The 20,726-nt window shown below is 46.7% G+C and overlaps 1 protein-coding gene across 8 annotated transcripts in view; it reads right to left on the bottom strand.

The window, feature by feature from the left end:
- plce1 (phospholipase C, epsilon 1) overlaps positions 1-20,433 on the bottom strand; it is a 56,013-nt gene extending 35,580 nt beyond the window's left edge. For 4 of the 8 annotated variants that reach the window (XM_078103519.1, XM_078103520.1, XM_078103524.1 and 1 more), the window contains exons 1-5: positions 20,264-20,433; positions 11,904-12,253; positions 10,911-11,535; positions 10,383-10,766; positions 10,036-10,245 (exon numbers count right to left, since the gene is read on the bottom strand). In XM_078103519.1, coding sequence (XP_077959645.1) covers positions 10,036-10,245; positions 10,383-10,766; positions 10,911-11,495 — 1,179 coding nt within the window. In that variant the 5' untranslated portion in view covers positions 11,496-11,535; positions 11,904-12,253; positions 20,264-20,433. Of the gene's footprint in view, positions 1-10,035; positions 10,246-10,382; positions 10,767-10,910; positions 11,536-11,903; positions 12,254-16,270; positions 16,411-20,263 lie in introns of those variants that run through there. The other 4 variants (XM_078103522.1, XM_078103523.1, XM_040176321.2 and 1 more) reach the window with 2 other exon arrangements.
- Positions 20,434-20,726: the final 293 nt, after the last annotated feature.

The raw sequence follows: 20,726 nt of genomic DNA, 5'->3' as shown, positions 1-20,726 counted from the left end.
AGGAAAACACGATTTAGAAAAAAGGATTCGTGATATGGACACAATGAATACCTTCTAAATGGGGTCGTCACGCACAAAGCAGTGGAGTTTGTTGTTTCACTGAGTAAGCCTCGAGTGAAGCCCCCCCCCCCCCCCCGTGCGTGACTCACAACTTAAACCAGGTCCTCTGTGGCCCACTCGATGGATTATGATGCTGACATTTCCGAGGCCCATGCAGTATAGTGCGGTGTAAATAGGATGTGGGTGGTGTATAGGGTGGTGTTCAGCGAAGGCTTTTCCCTGGGATTCCCAATATCCCTCCATGCAGCATTTGACTAACTGCCAGGTTCAAGGAGAGGAGGACAAGGGACAGGCTACACACATCCCCAGCCGGCGGAGACGACTTCGGGGGCCACTGAACCCTTTCAGAGTCGGCGGTGAAGAAGGGGAGACGCGTTTACGGGAAAGGATCAGCTGATTGAATTCATACAGAGCGAAGAGCGAGCAGAAAGGGAGTGACAAGTTGTGCTCGCTCACACTGGGGAAATGCCCGGTCACCATATCCGCAGATAATGTTACCGTGGAGCACTCAGTCAATAGAACAAAAAGGGTCACAGTGGATGATTCCGTGAGTGAAGCTAAAGGAAACTTCGGTCTTTTTCTAAAAAAAGGGACCAAAAAGGAGAAGCAGAAGAAGAGATATGACAAGAGGAGTCTGGAACGGGGAAAAAAAATTAGGGTCACCTCGAGGGCCAAAACAACCTGGAACCCATTAGCCAGAGCACCCGGTGGGACCCTTCCGCTCCCCCCTCCCCACCCACCCCCAACGGTTCTCATGATGTCATTGCACGGCGAGCCGCCACACACTGCTTCACGACACGCACACAGTCCCGGTCAGGCGGCCCGAGATAAGCCTGATGGATGTCGCTTCGGCGTTTAAAAGTTATAGGAGGTCGAACGTAGTCTACTGTTCGACGCAGACAAATACTAAATAAAAAAGACTTCTGCGCTGCAAAGGCTGCATGAATGTTTGTGCTGCCGCTGCAGGTCTCACCAACATAGACGGCATTAGTTACTAGTTCAGTTCTACATTAAAACTGTGCTACGTGAAATTATAATTAACGCTTTTCAACTGACACATCTGCATTCAAAATCCATCCGCTGAAACGGCAGTTGGCAAAGCGTAGTTCCGTACTGCCACGATGAATGAAGAGATGCATTTCTCAGTCACACGGTACAGCAGGAGAAACTTAGTAGTAGTAAACCGTTTACTTACTGCGGCACAGAAACTAGCTGATCTGTTCGAGAGAAAGGAAGAAAGAAATCCCTCCTAGCCTGTGCACTCTTAAAAGTGAGAGTGGAGTCTTGGGCCAAAGAGAGTAACGAGGGAGAGAGGGAGGGAGAGAGAGAGAGGGAGAGAGGGAGATATGCACATCAGCCTGCAGAGGAGCGACGGGAAGGAAAGAGACAGGAGAAGGAGAGGGAAAGGACGGAGACGGCTGCCTGGGGCTGAGGGGACCCCCATATTAGGTTATGAGGCAACTGTCCCGCCACAACCCAGAGCAGATTTTATCAGGGAGCACACTCTAAACACTAAGTCAGAGGGGACGAGATTTCGATCGATCCTCCCTCCAGGAGCCTGTCTGCCGTGTAAACATTGTCTGACAAAACTCAAACGGGGCCTCTGTGTTTTGATTAGGAGCCGTTGCGGACGACAATCGACCGCCGAAGCCTTTCTTCCACAAACGCGCTCGACATTCAGCCGATTCCAAAAAGGGCCGAGTCGAAGACAATCAATTCTAAGTGTGTTAAGTCCGGAGGGGCTTGTTTACATCAAGAGATATTGCTCTAACCATTTAGAGCTTGTGCTTCCTGCTTTAATAACAAAAGGTGCAAATCCTCATCCCGTTGACATGAATAAACGTTAAAGTAGGTTTTAAGAAGATAATTCGGTGCCAATACAAACTATAATTATAGTCTGTCAAACTCAGCGGGATGGTGAATCAAATGTGAAGTGATTTGTAATATTTTTATTACAAAAGGGAGTTTTTAATCGCACCAAATGTTTCCATCCCAGATTATCTCCCGAGTTAAGAAGTAAAAGACACGTTAAATATCAGCGCACGCATCACCAGTTTGAATCGATTGTGAAGTTGGATGAGATGGGTGAGACTGATGAGGGCGTTGAAAGCGCCTGTGGGTGAGCGCGCGAGAGCGGGTTGGGGTTTAACAGACCCGTCGTCATGACGACTGAGCAAACTCCGTCCCGAAGGCGCGTTTTAAAAAAGGTGCCGCAGCGGCGAAAGCGAGCCGCGTTGCAGCTTTGCCTTCATAACGCCAGGTGACACCGCGGGGCCGTTAAGCCAATAGAGACGGAGGCAGGCCCACTTGATCCTTGTTAGACGCTCACCTCCGGCCCAGCGTTTCTATGCCAACGTCCAATTAGAGGCCAGTGCTTTCATCACTTCTGTGTGAACCAACTCCATCTCATCGCCGCGCCAGACACTGGACACTATAAAGTGTTTCGCACCGAAACGCATAGAACACGTCTTCGCGGGAACGATGCGTCTTTGTTGCTGGTGTTGAAATTAAAAGGTTATTTGTTGCGTCTACGGTCTAAGCCCCATTGAATCGGCCCAATGAAGCGGGGGAATTAATCGTTTTCCTGCCCAGGTGACATCAAAGTGATCTTCAGAACAGAGCAAACTAGACGGCCTTTGCTTTGCATTTCTTTGATCAATACTCAGCTAATGAGATTGGTCTTCTGAGCCGGTAATGAGAGGTCAGATTCATTGTATTATACTAGACTTTTTAAATAAATTGCCTTTGAAAGGCCTCCCTGATCAATCTGATTATGATGCGGTGTTGTCTGGTACAGCCAGTGGACATAGACAAAGAGAGCTTATATACTACAAGCCAATAATTACACGGACCATTTATGAAAAACACCACGTGCACTGTTCATTTCAATAAGGGTGCTGCCCTCTGGTGGATATTTATGTGAAGTAAGATCCTTCATCCATCAAGTAAAAGAAAGCCTCACCTTAATTAGCCAGAAGACAAAATATTAGGCATCTTTTAAAAAAGAAAAAAAAGAAGCATGCAAGCAAGTCAATTAATTATGTAGTTGATCGAAAGAATAATTTACAGCAACTAACTAAATCATCTGATTATTAAGTCATTTTTTAGCAAAATAATTCAGTTTTTCCTTTTTCATGTATTTTTGTCTGACAGATATAATCAACTTACTATGATAATAATATGTAGAAACCCTTGCGTTTGAGTAGTCAGTGACTATTTATTAGTTATTAGCTAACAGATTACTTTACTAATTGTTTCGGAACTTGTACGCCTACAAACGTCACAAGCACGCAGACAAACTAGCAAGAGGAAACATTGTATGAACGTCAGACTTCAGCCATTAGAGGCGTTCACATACCAAAAATATTTAGCAATCAGCATCAGCTTCTTCTGCATCAGCTTCTTCCACCAGATGGCGCAGAAGGATCCCTTTTCACATTTAAAAATTCTCCAAAAAGTTAGGAAGAGCTATAATTACAACCATTATGTTATTCTTTGAGGGAAACAATCACAGCATGACCCGGAACGGCCTCGTGCTCTGATGTAATTCAACCTGGGGAATAGCGTTGGTCCATTTTCAAAAGGCAATAGCATCACTGCGGGAGTGTGACGCACGCAGCGTTCGTGTAGTCAGTAGAGCGTCCTGAAAGTTAAGTCACCACCAAAAGAAGTTGAAGCATGTTTGCCCGTTTACATTTCTCATGTGTTGTGTGTCTGGATGGACGTCCACATTATGATGCATTCCCAGGGTTTATTACGCAAAAAAGAGTGCTGCGTGCTAATGATCAGGAGCGTGTTTATAGCTCATGTTGTGCTGCATTGGGGTTGAAATGTTCCACTGTTTGTGTATCTTGACCCGGGGTTTAACAGGCTCGGCTCTGGATCTCTGGGGGGGGAAGCTTTCCCACAATATCACAGGGATGCGAGAGGCCTTGGCTAACACACACACACACACAACTGCACAAGGCAAAAACACACTCACCTGCAGTTTTGACACCTTTCTGTCGCCCTCAATAACTAAACAGATGGAACGGGTTTAACCTAAAACAAGTAACAGCAGCGTTTTCAAGCGCATTTCTAAGCGAGGACGGAGCTGGAAATGAAATCTCTCCACGTTTAAAGACCCGCGAGGTCACACTGATCTTCTCAAACTAAAACACAGTACTCTTAAGCTCAGAAACAGATGCAAGATATTTACTGTACGACCCGTTTTCTGGGCAAGCAGACCTGTGAATACACACACACACACACACACACTAATCTCGGGCTAAGCCGCAACACCCGGCCGGGTGAGAGAGTGGTCCGCTCGGCACATTCCTTTGTAGTGGCACAACACACACAGGGAGAACATAAGAATGATGGACAGGAGGTTAAATGAGCGTGACATACACACAGGGGGAGTGTTATTGTGGGTGTGTGTGGGTGTGTGTGCGTGCTGTTAGGGCATCACAATTAACAACCGACACTGCTCGCTGAATCCTTTCATTTTCCTCCTGGAATATTGGTAGATAGCGAATTTGTTGTTCTTTATTTTTCATTAGTTTGTCAGCAGAATGACCACCTGAAGGTCTGAGCGTTGCTCTTTGAATTAAACAGTATAACGAGATCTGGGGGGTCAGAGATTTGATACATTTGAACATGATACTTTTTTAACCTCCTGCCCTTGTACCGACCACTAAAGGAGGAGTATCAGTGTCGCCGTTAAGGGAAGCTTTGCCCACCGAGTACACGTCCCTCAAACCCATCTACGTGCAGCCTGTTCAACCTGTAATTGGACAAAATATTGCAGATAAAGCGGACAACCTGCGTTGCGCCGTGCGCGTGCAAACACCGTGGCTGTGAAAGAAGCGCTCGACTTTACTCTGGTGCATTCCGATTACCAACACGCACGACAATTAAAAGATGAACGCAGCATCGTGCAATAAATGCCGGTTTGATTGCACACACGCGCACAAAAACAACTGCAGGTGTCGAAAGCACTCGACGGGGGGAAACTGCATCGTTGCTCAACTCCTGTTCACCCTGCAAAAATGCACACGGAGGGCTCGGCCAGTTTTCACAGCTCGGCTCCGTCGAGATGTTCTTTCGAAGTGTTTTTCCTAAGTATGTTACCGTGTGTGCGCGGCCGGTTGGAAAGCCTCTCCGGGTTTGGTCACGGCAGTTCATCAAAACATGTAGCGTGCGTGGAAGTGTGTGTGGGCGCTCTTTAACAACTGAAAGAAGAAGCAAGAAAATACTCCCTATGCGCGGGCTCGCTCATAGTCCTACGTCCAGAAAAATGCTCCCAGGCTCAAACCGCGATTGCAAAAGTCATTTTATTAACTCTTATTAACCTTTTTAGAAGCCCTGGACCTAATTGGACACTGCGCATGCACACGTTCATTCCCCCGCCTCCAGTTTCAATAAGCCCGTAACCAGAAGGAAAAGGAGCTTGGCGTGCACGCAAACAGTGTATGTTTTTATGGCGTGCCAATAAAACGTAACACAAAGAAACATGCCAGTCTAATTACTGAGAGATAATATGGAAAGCAAAAATATATATGCAATGTCCCACGACATGGCAGGGAATGATGTCCTGAACCCGGGTGCCTGCCAGACGTTGTCTCATTACGCAAACTTTGAAACAAGCTGTAATTTGGTCACCAAGAAGTGAGATGTGTTCGCAAGAGTTATTGGCCGGGCTCATAAACGAGCCTCTCTTTAAAACATATTGACCCATTTTACAGCCAGCGAAATTTAACCAGCAAAGGGTTGCAGGGAAAATTGCATTTAACAGCGGAAACAAGAATGAGTTTAACGACAACTACAATACGCGAGAGGCTGCGTCTGATTGTTTTGAACAGCTGGGAAAACATGTGTTGAACAGAAATGACGAGTCCTCAAGGTAGACTTCATCAAGGATCCGTACAGCGCAGCGTTGCACCGACATGAAAGCCGTGTGGATGATTCTCATCTTTCCATTCTTTATTCTCAACGATCGCTACACACTATCGGGATGGAATACAAATTTAGAAAAAAAGAAAAGGTAGTTTGTTATTTTGGAAGCTGGTATTATCCTTATACTATATAAAGATAATGATGTATTATTTTTAGCACAAACAAGGCAACCACATGGGAGATGCAACAAATTGTGTGCGTCGCCGAGACACAAACCCGCAAGTCAAAATCTAAGGCGAGGAGTCAACTACGACTCCCACGGAGCATTTCAGTAACAGACTAGTTTTAATTACTTCCCAGCACAGATATGAAGTGGATATGAACTGGAAACTGTTTGGCTTTGAGTGAAGTAACGAGAAGAGCCGCTGAGGGAGAAAAAGCAAGGCACACAGCGTCCCTCCGAGGAAGAACGTTTCCCCCGTCCCTGAGGACTACTCCTCGATGATGGGGATGTGATTACAAGCTTCCAGCTCTCTGCCTCCACGTTGGAAAAAAGTGTGTACGTTGTTGTGCGCGCTGTCATTCAGCCTCACAGCGCTTTGCATTAAATGAAAGGACGGAGCGGGGGCTCCACAGAAGGCAAACAATGAAATACGTCTGGCTTGTACATCCCTATAAAGCAGTTTTGTGTGTGTGTGTGTGTGTGTGTGTGTGTGTGTGAGAACCCGCCCCCCCCCCTAAACCCGCAAACAGTAATGAAACACTTCCTTATTTGAAACTTTCCTAACATTTAGTTGCATGACAGTTTGAAAAGAAATCTGAGGCAAATTGATCCTGGAGGGAACAAACAGGCAAAGTATAATAGTCAATTTATTTTGAATTTTTACTGCTCAAGTCTCAGGAAACTTTTTCCCTCGGATCCCATTTAGAATATTTTCCATTGTGTTCATTTTCCATTATGGAAAATAATTAGGTTCATGAAACCTATATTAGACATACGTTGGTGGCTTTGACCCTTTTTGTTTCCACTCTCACTATTCTCTTTCTAATCGCCCATGTCTGATTTCACCCCAACTTTGTTTTTCAGATGATAGATTTCCTCCTTTTTCCACTTAAGATTTCACTTTCTCTCTCTTTCTCTCTCTCTCGCTCTCCCTCCCTCCCTCCCTCCCTCCCTCGGCCTCTCTGGCGCTGTTGCTTTTCTCCAATTCCTCCTTCATATAATCCTGTGTTCTTTGGCTCGCTTCATTAGCTGTAGCAATAAACACACAGTGCCACAGGATGCCTTCAAAAAACTGCTCAACGTGATAACTGCAGAGCCAAGCTTGCAGTACATGCTACACGTGTGTGACATAACGTGTGGTTGTATTTGTGTGTGTGTGTGTGTAAAAGGCTGGAGGGAGTAGAAACAGACAGACAGCTTTTTGTTTTTTTTGTATATAATAATTTACAATGTTTGTGCTCTGAATAACTGCGTCCAAATTCGTAAGACCACGACCTTTCAGCATTGGGGTGACCTGGAGCTTCGGGATGAACAGAAACACGCTGTATTTCTGCACAGACGTGGTATTCTCTCTGATCTGTACGCCATCTAATAAAACAGAAGCGTACACAAAGTTTGCAAGAGACTGCATGTTTATGACTGCACCACTCCCATGTGTTGCTAATGGTATTCACTTTTACTTTTGTACAGTATGTTATGATTCCGACGACAGCCCGGCTTCAAGTCTACTAATTCACTGCCGCTCAGTGTTCTCCCAGTTTCTCTGGTGACCCCTTACACGAGCAGCTCGCATGGTGTTTTGACAAGGGAAGCGCTGGCAACCACGCCGCTTTCAATAGGCTCATTATTCAAGCGCCTCTGGACTTCACTCAGCCCATATTTCTACGACCACAAAGGACCCATAAAGACACTTTGGCGGAGTCGGGAACCACACTGCAGGATGCAAATGGAGCGCGGGTGTGTGTTCGTGTGGCTCGAGGGTACGAGCCCCCGTCCACACATGAGAAAATTTAAGACAGTACTTGAGTCTGTCGTGGCTGTGCATGTGAACCCATAAAAAGGGCTCATATATATCCATGCTTTTCTGCACACATGTTATGGAACTCCAGTTAAAGAAAAAACACATGCACAGTAAACTCGGCCTGCAATCTAATATCTGTTCAGCAATTCACGTACTGAAATATATACATGTATGTATATTATTTTAAAAAAAAGGTGCATAATAGTGGTTCCTGAACATAATGCAAAATAAAGCTATAGAGGAGTGAAGTCTGTCTGAGTGAAGAATGAAGTCATTCTCCCTCCGTTTGTGTTGTCATCCGAGCTTTAGCGCACATTGGTGCACGTGAGCGTCGCCGCTCTGCACTGCGCTCATTAGGTGGTGACAGAAGAGGGCGCCTAAGCAAAGCGCCCACCCTCCGGTTTCCCCCTCGGGTGCCCACCGTTTGCTCCGTCAGCAACGGAGCTGTAGTTCGTGCCGTTAGCTCGGCTTGTGAATTTCCACTGCAGTACTTGGCGAGACATCGTAGTTAACGTCGAAACCGACATCTAGCCGTGAGGGTCAGGGGACCCCATTGGCCGAAGTATCGGACCTGAGCCAATCAGGGGGCCGATCCCTCAACATGCACAGGAGCCAGGCCGATCGTGGTGCTCGATTGCCTCGCAGGGTCAGACTCAGACAATGAATATGGTTGAATTTTAAATAATACTCATCTTTTGGTATGTTAAGAGCTGCCGAGAGCAACAGAATTGCTTCCAATCTCATAAAAGGCCCATTTAGAGCGATTCAGCAAGAGTTCCGTGTAGCTAACACAGTTAAATAGAAATGCAATATTCTTCTTGGCTTTGCTAGAATTATACACGTAGAATCCTGTTGCGTCTACAAGGCTCTGGGTTTGGGTCTCTGAGTGTTTGAGATTTTTCAGGAAAAGGAGGAGGGAGAAGATAACAAAAGAACAACATGAGAGTATCCTGTATGATGCTGACGATTCCCACTCTACTCAGACTCTCGTAACGCGCGCACCTCTCCGCCCGAAAGCTTGACTTATGACACACAAAAAACCCTTCTACCAAAGACGCAGCGAAAAGCGGCCAAATTCTCTGAAGTGTGGCTGCCGAGGCTGCTGAATGCGTACAGCTGCAGTCGAGATGTTTGTAGAACGCGATAACAACGCGGCCATGTCCTCGGGTCTCCTCTGCGTCTCCACCAGTCTCTTCTCCTCTCTCCCTTCCGCCAGGCCTCTCCAACCTTCTCACTCTGTCTTACTCATTTACCTTCTCTCAAAGCAATTTCCATGACTAACTTTAATGTGAACGCCAACTCTGCTCCGCACGCGCACACACACACACACACACACGCGCGCGCACACAGACACACACACACACACACACACACACACAGACAGAAGGCTCAGTCATTCAGTCCGTCAGTAATATGGGGAGCAGCACTAACACAGAATAAATCATTTGTCCGCAACGTGAACAAAGGGCCTGTGTGAATGTGTTTTTTGGGGATGTGTGTGTGTGTGTGTGTCGGTCTATTAGCATATTGCTTGAACAAATTATTCATCTTTCATGCATGACAGGCATGACATTTCAAGCCAAACTGAGGAAAGCAACAGCCAACGTCAAGTTTTTAAATCCAGCCTGTAAAGACTCTTTTGCCAGTATTGCAGTTTTTCTTGAGGCAGAGAAAGCACCCGATGCCTCCGATGCACGTCCACATCACCACGAGGCAACTGAAGAATACGCGCATTGAGGCTGGAGGCGAAACGTCTGTGGTCATGAGCACCATAAAGATTAAACACTACGACATATTTCCTAAACTCTTAAAAAAAAGCAACCTCCATAAACTTTGAGTTGGGATGATAATGGGAAAAAAAGTGTTTATTTAATTTGCTGATTCATTGCAGACGGAGTTAAAAACACTCTTTCCCCCCCCCCCCGGTGCATTTCTCTCTCTCAACACGAGCTTGTTAACAGCTAGAGCCTCGGCGTGAAATATAAACCCGAGAAGTTCACGACATTTGAGTTCTGGAAGAATAGAATGCTTCAGAAACGGGCATCGGACAGCTTGCATGTGGCCATCCCCTCACCTGCCGAAGCTTGACTCCAATAACACGCAGCACCTCCCTGCAGATGCTGAATTCCTCTTTGGTAACGCGCAGAACGAACGGCCGCAGATCCCTCCTGCAGGGTCGCCATGTCCTGTGATCGACCACCACCTCCCAGGCGTCCTCCGAGATGCGTCCGGTCGGCAGCGTCCTCACGATCGCTCTGGTGCCAGTGCAGACGGACTTGGTCATCTTATGGAAAGAAAAAACAAAGAAGGGGTTTCCTTGTTTTGTTCAGCAGACTCTAGGAGTTATCAACTGAACCCCTCTGTTCAAAACACAAACTACACCAAAAGACCGACGGATAATCCAATCGTGGATGGCGATACCTTTTGATTATTCTTGAAGAAGCGTCTGACCAGTACGGTGGAGCCCTCTTTGCGGTTCTTAATGAAGTCCGCATTGTCCAAGAGGCCGTCTCCATCCCCCGCGTCGCTGCCGCCCCCGCTGCCGGAGGACCACCGCCCTTCGTTCCTCGGGGTCGTCCTCATGGCTTCCAAAGACACTCTGCTTGGAAACAGTTTTTCCAGGGAGCATTTCTTCACCCTGGGCCTTCTGTTGAGCCTTTCTAAACTCGAGTAGCCATCCCTCGGGTGAACTCGTCCGTTCCGTTGATGCTGGCGGCGCACGGGGAAGGGCGAGCCGCAGGGGGATGAGACCAGAGAGCTCGGTTCACTGGATGGACCGCACAGGGATGAGAGGCCGGGGGATGTCTAGGGGGAGAGAACACCGTTAGCTAGAATAGTCTTTTAGTGAAGATTTTGTTGGACGGCCTCGAATGGGCCACGGGACACGGGACACGGGAAAATGCATACAAGCTGCAGATACCGCGGGCGGGCGACGTCCTTCTTCGTTACCTTGTGGAAAGCCAGCATGGACACGGGCAGGCTGCTGCGCCGAACGTCTCTCCGGTTGGCCTGAGCCCGGCAGAGGCTCGGACTCTGAGCCGGGCTGGATCTGGCGCTGCGGCAACAGGAGAGTTTTGGACTCGTATTAAGGCCCGACAGGGTGCCGGAGCATCGTGTGCTGCCAGTTCTGTTTCTGCGCACGTCCCCGCCCTCCCCGGGGGCGTCCAGCTGGCGCCGAGATCCCTCTGAAGCTCTCCCAGGTATCGCAGAGACAGCGTCAGTCAACCCTTCCATTCTCCTGCCAGCAGGCAGCTCCGGAGAGCGCCTCTCTAGTGAAGAGTCGTAATCCAAACACTCGTATTCCTCGTCCAAAATGGTCCCTTTCCCGCTGTCACACGACAGCTTCCTATGAAAAAGGAGGGAAGGGCTGCCGCGCCGTTTCGACTGCCACAGTAGGTCAGAGGATTGCCACACTTCCTGGCTGCTATTTGCGTGTCTGGCATCTGCGGCGGTTCTGCTCCCGGCGGCTGGAGGCGAAGCTCTGCGAGCGAGGACCGCAGCCGCGACCTGCGGCGGATTTTCTTCGGTGGCCATCGAGTCTCCCTGCAGCGTCCTGCTTTTATCCTCTGTGGCTCTGAAAGTGAGCGACACGTGAGCAATAAAAGAGCATTTAGAGGAAACTTATTTTAAATCCTCTAAAATTAGAGGCATTAGCGACCTCGTCCATCTCAGTTGGTCGCTCCGCGGAGCAGCAAGAAGAGAATTCAATTTGCAGAGGAAATTCAATTTGCAAACTTCAAAACTCATATATCTTGTAAAATGACCGTTTCGTCATGTGTGTAACATAACAGATGCACTCGATGACTTTTTCGATGAAGTTTTCCCTGCAAGGCGCTCGAGGCGCATTTCTCTATTGCAGCTCCACCTTTTGATTGATAGACTAAAACACCTCCACCCTCCCTATGAAACCTTCCGCATTCCAGTTCGGTTCACAATACTCACCGAGATATTGAAAGAGATCCGCTTCAGGTTCCAGGTCCTGCCATCATGGCCTGTGATCGGGCGGTATTAGCTGAAGAGGCACAGCTTCCAGTGACCTCTGGAGTGACTAAGATGTCCATACACAGCAGGCTCTGTGTGTGTGTGTGTGTGTGTGTGTGTGTTGTAGAAACAGAAGCTTGTGCAGCTGTACAAACCACCAGATAGACAATCCACGGAGGTGACCCTGGAGGAAAGAGGAATTTCCTTGATAGTGCGGTTCAGGGACGCAGCTTACGAAGCGTGCGTGGCTGTGTGCGCTAACCCGGATTGGTCCTGACATCCATCTGCGGTATAGTTATCCACTTGCAGGCCTGAGAGAGGAGAAAAAACAAGACAATTCCCAAGCATATTTAAAGAGTATTTCTAAGCACAGATTCAAGATCTCCGTTAGGTCCTTCTTGGGCTCCCATCATTCATCACATCAGCTTAGCTTATCAGCATCTGCTTATCCGTGACCATTCAACTAAATCAACGCACAGAGTGTGAGCCATTGTAGTCACACAACTGAAACAACAAATAGTGAATTTCAGTGGGAAGGGAATAATGCGTGAGGGAATTTACACCCATAAAAACATTGTGGGGCAATAAGAACTATATCATCAGTTCTATTATTTCCATTTCCTGAGATGATGTATGGGGAAAAGGACTGCTTTGTAATAAAAACGGACTATAATATGCAACCATTTCCTGTAAAAAACAATGGCACTATAGGCCAGTAGAAAAAGCATCTCTCTCTCAATCGTCACTTATGACCCACTAGAAGCCTTTGGTGGCTTCTTTATCTGCAGACAGCCGGCTCCCTGCCTGTGTTTGCTCTTTTCTTCCTCTTTTGCTGTGCAAAGAGCAAAAAGCAAACCCGGGGACGTGACCTTCAGTCAATAGGCAGATTGCGCCGCCCTGTCCTCATTCCCGGGCAAAGACAACAGCGCTGTGACTTCACAGGGAGGCCAAATGCGGCACCTTCCCGCAGAGGTTGTGAGGACACCAGGATGCAGCTTCTTTTGTGCTTTTGAACGTAACCACCATGAAACCATCAGATTCAATCAATTCAATCTTCCGATTCACAGCAAGAGTGTTTATTGAAAGTACGTACAGCTAAAAAAATGTAAACTCTGTAGAATGGTAGTTGGTAATGACGACACTACCAAGACTCGCACTCAGCTCTTCAGTAAAGTAAACAAGTCGTGAAGGAAACATACAAAAAATAAATAAAAAGAATGCTTATCGATCAGTCAGGGCCTTTTTATCCAATTTGCTAATATCTAAAAGAAAATATTAATCTTTCACCTCTTCGGTGTGAAATAATCCTTCAGACTGGAGGTTCATAAAACCGAGCTGGGCAGATTTATGCAATCACACTCACACACACACACAACGCATACGAATTGTGTGGTTCTGGTATCGTCAGCGGTGGCCAGTGATGTAGAAATCCAAACGACGAGTGCACAAAACCTCGTAATTAGAGCGACCGCAGCCCTTAATTCCCTGCCCAAATACGTGGGTCAGAGTAGGAATGTGGAATCGACCCAAACAGGGAGGACCAGCTACACTTGGAGCATGTGTGTGGGAGAGCAAGAAAAATACAAATAGGGGAGGAAAGGGCTGCACTAGTTGATCCTCGGTAATTCAAGCAGCGGAGGAATTCTGGGCCAAAAAGTAGACAGCGTCCCGTTTTCTATTGTCATGTGCAACGCGGTGAACGCGGCCCGGTGAGCGCAAAGGGGGAGAGGTCGGAGGGCGGTGGGGAGTGGTGGTGAAATGACATGGGATGACTAGTGCGAGCTGAACGGTTTCAGACCACGTGGGCACCGTGGGAGGAGAGGACTCCGCTTTTGAAAAGGGAAACATTGAAGAAGAGACCAGAAAGGCGCAAAAATATATATTAACAAGGCGCCATCCTTCCGTGAGAATGGTCTTTGGACGAATGAGTCCAAGATTGGAGCTTTTTTGGCATTTATATATGAAATCAAGCTTTCAAAAGGGAAAGAACGCCGAACGAGACGAGACTCAGAAAGCAAAGGCTCCTGCAAAAAAAAATTAAATAACCCAAAATACACAGCTACAGAAAGCTAAGAAAGAATGGATAAGAACAAAACAGTAGACCATTCTAATTCTTATCTGCATCCCATCAAACATCCCCGGAAAGAGCTGAAATGTATCCATTAAACCGGATACAGCTGGAGCAGTTGGGCCGAACCACCAGTTTGCTTTTGTCCAAGACTTTTTTTTTTTTTTTTTTAGAGAAAACTGTGGCGTTGATTTTTTGGGCTGCGGCGTCTTTTCAAGCCACTGTGCCACATTCACACAGCCGAAGAGGGATGAAACCGAGGGATGAAGTGCTTCATTCACAAGCTCGGGGTCGCGTCTGGCCTTCGCAGGGACGCAGGGCGCCTTGCTGCTAAGCTGCAGCCTTTTGAAGGAAGGGATTCGATAGCTGGACAAAAAAAATCCCATCGTTTTTGAGAGCTGACGGCCTGATTTATTTTGTGCACTGAAAATTGATGAATCGGATTCTACGTGTTGAGCAAACGGAATCTGATTTACAAACAAAAACAGACCTGAACTGAGCACTAGGTGTCATAATTTGTATACTGACGTGAGCTACAGAGATCGTTTTAAAAGAGTAAGCAGCTCCAGCTAGAAGAAACATGCCAAGATTCAGAATTTCCCAGAAGGCTATAAACCTCTCGTAAAAAATAACATTCTAGGCGAGAAAAAGTCTTTACACAAAGTTCTATTCAGAACGGGGTTTAATAATACAAAAATTACATTATTGTGGAAAGACCTGCAACATGACTTGATGGAAAGTACGTTTCTAATTCTCACAGAAACTGGGAGAATCTGAATTAATATTACCCAACACAATGTGCAACTCATTGCTGCACGATATAGCTGTTTGAAACTGTGTAAACTGGATTGGAGAACTTTAATACTAAAGATTTGGGAGATCCGGGGAGGACAGGTTTGGAGATCACGGGATTTGAATCATACTTAACGACCTAATGATGATGAAATAAACGGCCCAAACACAAAAAGACACCAGCATGCAGTGAATTCCGCTACAAGTCATTATTGGTTTTCAATGTGTCGGTTCCACAATACAAGCAAAACCTCCGGCTGAAACTGTAACATGTGGGAACAACACGCCCGCGGCTACGCAGACGTTCAAACCACAGGTATGAGAAGGAAGTTGTCGCACGACACCTCAGACGAAGGATTGTGGGAAGAAAATTTTTTTAAAAATCGACACCACGGCTAAACAAAAAGGCTTTTGGAAGATTCACTGCTCGTGACACACGTCAAACGGGATTAACAGGATTTTGCCACCAGATTGCGTGCCCCTGTGTGCGCGTCATCAGTAAAGAGGGATCAAAAACCTCCGCACAGAGAAGTCACAACTACTACTACACGTGCAGACTAAACTCTCGGGCACCATGCAAACTGAAAACAGAGAAAACGACTGTTTGTTGTTTCTGGCGGCCGCCTGCGTTTGTCATCTACTGCCTCAGCTGGCGCTGTGGCTGCGCAGATGTTCGCCATCACGCTCGGGCCGAGAACACAAGCAGACACACTCCACACATGTTGTCGAGTCGGGCGGGGGGAGACATGCCCGGCGAGACGTCGCTTACGGCTGCTACAAGTCCTGGAGCCGCGTGTTCGCGGGCGCAATAAACAGCTGTCGGGCTAATTTAACAACTCTAATAAGGACAGCATTTCCACACTGCGGTTACTTATTTTTGGGGTTAGTTGGTTACAGCTGTTCACTTGGTCGTTGTGATCGTGACCGATTGTCCTACATATGAATCAAATGCAGAAATGGATGTTTAAGTGGCAAAATAGAACAATAACGCACCGGTTATGTGATTATTTCAAAACGTCAAAAATGACAGACACACACTACAGAGTAATTAAAAATAAGGATTCCATCTCTGCAGGTGGAAAACACCCCAAAAAACACCCCTACACACACACACACACACACACACACACACACACACACACACACACACGCTAAAGACAGTTCAAAGCATTGTTGTTATCAGCAGATCTTTGACCCCGGCTGGGAAAGCAAACAGCTCTCTCAGGTTAAATCTCAGCCTAGGGCAAGAATTGCAGACAGACACAAAAACACACACACACACACACGTACACACAGGAAACGAGGTCACACAGCGGGACAAGTGCACTGACCAAGAAACCCCTTGATTACTTCTACTTCACTCGTTCTGTCGTGTAACAGTGTGCAGCACATGGATCATGAAACACGCTTCTTTTGCAACAAAATGACACAATTAGCTGGCTGCAAATTGACAGCTGACAATACTTACACACATGTTGGAAATAGGCCTCGTAAAAGTGCTTCTTTAGGCGTAATGCTCCGGGTTTTCTACAGATGAACTCCCGCTCACGGTCTTGTTGGCAACTGAGTGAGTTAGACCGGGGGAGTGGAAGAGAGAGTGAGAGGGAGAGGGAGGGAGACAAGTATTGTCATTGACAAGAGGGACGGGCCTTCCAGTCAGTCTAAAGTTCAGCGGCCAATCAGAACGTGCCTTTGAAGTTTGTGGACTTAAATGTTTCACCTTGATCTACAAACCAAAGGACCACAGGGACACACAGATGTTGGGAAATCTCTGTGGATAGTGTCTCCACTAACTAAGTGGTGACATAAATAATATATATCTCTGACCATATAAATACGCACGTTTGTTTTTTATGAAAAACGATATGAAGTATAAAGGATTTGGAGCTCAAAGCAGAAAATATTAACTTTCCTCTCGCATGAAGGGCTCGTTCCAGTATTTCAGTGTGGTGCAGCGGGACGTTCTTAAGTTTGACTGGTGAGACATGGAGACATGAAGTGAAATTAGTGTCACATCATTGAAAATCCTAACAAATTTGTTTTATGACCCTTGTGGTGAAAGTGGGAATATATAACCAAGAACTAAAAGAAGACCAAAATAAACAAACATTAATGTGCTGTCCATGTCCTGTATTTTGAGAAGTAAATGAAGTGAGACATCCAACCACTAAACATTGATCCATTACACAATGACCTTTTGTCAAACTGAGTAACATTGTTTTAATGAGTTTGTGTCTTCGGACCTCAAACGTTTTTCAGCCCCCGACTCCCAAATCGTTCATTGTGCCTCAACAGGAGGCCTTCGTGAAAGCCTTCTTCTAATGTGCATTCATGGGGGATTATTACGTCACAACTCATCCAAATAATGACTCACGGCCTGGTGTTTTATTGGGTCCAACTTCACACGGTGTGCAGGCATGTAAAGCCAAGGTGGAAAGCAGCACCACGAATTACTGGTAATGACGATTTATGCTTCGTATCTCACACTTTTTTGAAGCTTATTCTGAAGCCAAAGCATCTGCAAGTGTAAAATGAGAGCTGTATACAAACTGAGCTGAAAGGCCGCTTATCCTCTTAAGTCTCCAAAATACTTTGCTAAATACACGCTAGGATTCGGCATTGAACCTTTAGCATTCCACGAGCTTAATAAGCAGGTCAGGGAGGGAAGGAATCCCCTTCTTTGTTGTGCAAGGGCCACACGGGGGGGGGGGGGGGAGGAGGAGAAAAAAGGCCTCCCATGCGAGTACAATGGAGTGACGCTCCTGCCGATGTCACCCAACTGCAACAGAACGGTGCAAACACGCACGTCACTTAGATTGTCTTCTCAGATACAAGCGCGTTGGGACGCCAAAGAGAGGAAAGTTAACTAATTCAAATTCCATTCCATTTAAAGAAGAGGTTAGCAGCGAGTGAAGCAGCGAGAGGAAGGTGCGAAAAGGGAAAATGAGAATGCATTGCAACGAGGCGGCATAAAGTAAGGTCACGTGGTGTTGGAAAGGGCCCACTCTCTTTGAAACGGGGAGTCAGTGGAGAAAAGAATCACATTCCTTAAAGTGGAAGAAGTTGAAAAGAAGCGGAGAAACTTTGCGATGGAGAGATCTGTGCAGCTGGGAGGAAAGAAGGAACCATTTGCTTCAGAAACACGGGGGGGGGGGGGGGGGGGAAATCCAGAGCTTCTGGGTAATTGGCGAAGACTTAATTGGTCGGACAAATTCCGGGAACTCAAAAACAAAGAGTCCCTTCTGTTCTTTACGAACAATTTGCGAACCGGCTCGGTGAGCGCGGCGTTCCGACATCATGTCCTGGCATCATGTCCTGGCCCGCCCAATTCATTGAGGGAGAGGATTTTCGTTTGCGTCAAAACGCAGCGTGATGAAGCTAAACGGGTGGATCGAAGTCAGTTCATGCCGATCCCATAGTCCTGATGTTCTGCACACGGCACGGTGCTCTTCACATCTTCAAAAGACGTTGGTTTTTTCCCCTCTTCCAATCGGAATATATCAGCTTGCCTACAGAATCAGGATACATTTCCCTAGAGCGAGCCATATGTTTCCATTACGCGAGAACGCACCTCAACCCTCCAATGTGCCACATGTGTGAAGGGGAAACTCAGAACCTTATCCAGACCTCCTTCTCCAGACACTTGTTCATGGTCCACTTGAGAAATCGGATCTTTAGATCAATACGTTACATCAGCTCCACTTTGCTCTACTGGATGTCGTGCTTTGTGTTAATGATAAAAGGGAAGATAGTGTCAGAATTCAGAACACATCAAGGCTTCATTCATCAAGATTTTATCGAAACGGATACGCCAAAGCGTTAAAAGCGTTGATGCCGCGTCCTTCTGCTCACTGCCGCCATGAGACAACACCGACAGCACGGGAATCAAACGGAGTCCAAAAGGCAGAAACAAAGGAGGGAACATCCACCTGCAATCTCCTGCAGGTCGATGTTCATTTCCAACCCGGTCTGCCCTTCAGTAACACACTGCTGCAAACAGAGCAGACGTTTCATGCGAGGGACCTGAAGGACATGTGGCTTTGATTAGTGGGCCGGGCAGAGGGAGACGCCAGCGGAAAGTGGGAGGGGCTCTCTGTGTGTGTGTGTGTGTGTGTGTGCGCAAGTGAGAGAGTGTTTCTAACGTGTTTCAGTGAAACAACAGAGCGAGAGGGCTGACTGAAGAAGGGAGGGTTTGTATCATCCCGGTGGATGATTGAGTGTGTGTGTGTGTGTGTGTGTGTGTGTGCGTTCTAGCCAATGCACTCAATAACAGAATAAAAAGATGACTCAAAACAAGGGGGGCGACTGCTGAACTGAAGAATGAAATGAGTGCCAGTGTGTGTGTGTGTGTGTGAGACTATAACCACAAAAACAGTCATACAGGCATAACAAAAGTGAACCACGCCAGCGAAAATGCCGGTGAATCATGTCCATTTCAAACTGTTGCACAGCCTTCTCTTGAGACATGTGGTTATTAGTTCAAATGTTTTCAGTAAACAAAATCAACCCACTGGCTGCTATTGATTCAAATCAAATGAGCCGTCCTCTCTGCTCTGTGCAATCAGCTGTTCATTATTTCAAGATGCCGTTACGGGACGGCGGCGATGGACTGAACATCGTGCGAGCGTATGTGAGACGTGGCCTGATCGCAGTAGAGAGGAGGGAAGACTCGGCTGCATGTCATCAACAAACGTAGGGACGTTTGTATTTGTTTACACAAATCTCCGTGGGGAGAGCTTTAAATCACAAAGCACAGCTCGAGAAGCATTAAGCCAAACAAATGTATTCCACAACTGATACATGTCAAAGGTCAATTATGGCCAACACCGGACACTAAATAAACAAAGAGGGCGCCATCCAGACAAATAAAAAGCACACACACTATGTCAGGAAGTGGGGATGCACCAAAGCAGAGAGCAGAACGTTTAACGAGTCCAACCAGTCTGCAATCCCTTATTTCTAGGCTGGAAGCATCACCACACCTCCTCTCAAACTGCTGACTTGCAACATATGACCTGATGCTGCAGCACCAGGAAATAACTGGAGAGAAACTGAAGTTTTAACATGTGTCAACCACAGTATTGTGATGGTGTATTCTAAGGAACATGGTTGTGAATAGACGTGTTTTTATTTAGTTTGCACTTTGTGACGTGATGTCCAGGGCGACTTTTCCTAAGTAAACAATAACCCGACCTGTCAAACTAAGCGCACGACCTGTAATTTTATTTGTATTTTTATAAGTATGTTTACCTCGCATTTCTCTCCTGCCAACACGTATTCATTATATTATGTTTCATATTGAGTGACTCTGGGGGTTCTTTAACCCACGTTTCGGGAAACCACCGACACATGAAGAAGCAACTTGTCCAAACGTTACCACGCTCGAGACCCCCGAACCCCAAACAACGCAACCCACGAAAGAAAGAAAGTGTCTCTGGAAGTGACAGTGCCGTGAACTTACCGAGCTTAGTTTCGGGTCCGGTCTAAACTTCGCACACTGCCCGGTCTTAACGCACCTACGGAGGACTCTTTATTTCCCCCGCGCACACCGGTTAAACTCGCAGCTCGCGCGCACGGAAGGTCGACGCGCTGAGCTCTGGGCTTTGATGCGTTCAGGAACTCCTCGGAATATTTGCATGCGTGCAAGTGTGGTCGAGTCATGTGGGGGCCTCAGGTACTAGTTAGCCAGCTGTGGACAGTGTTCAGACACATTTGCATTTGCTAAAGCAGGCTGATAAAGTTCTTAGTTCTGCCTTGTAAAACTTCTGCATATAGAGCAATTAGCATTTCGACCACACTACAGTAAAACGTTGTAAATGGACAGTAATTGTGTGTGATAGCATAACAGTAAAACCATGTTATTGTAGCCAATAACCATTAGTCTAAATAGTGTTCAGGTTTTGCATCCCCCTGAAAATAGATAA

The sequence above is a fragment of the Gasterosteus aculeatus genome, chromosome 5 (genome assembly GCF_964276395.1).
Source record: "Gasterosteus aculeatus chromosome 5, fGasAcu3.hap1.1, whole genome shotgun sequence".
Taxonomy (NCBI): Eukaryota; Metazoa; Chordata; class Actinopteri; order Perciformes; family Gasterosteidae; genus Gasterosteus; species Gasterosteus aculeatus.
This window is presented reverse-complemented; position numbering and strand designations above follow the sequence as displayed.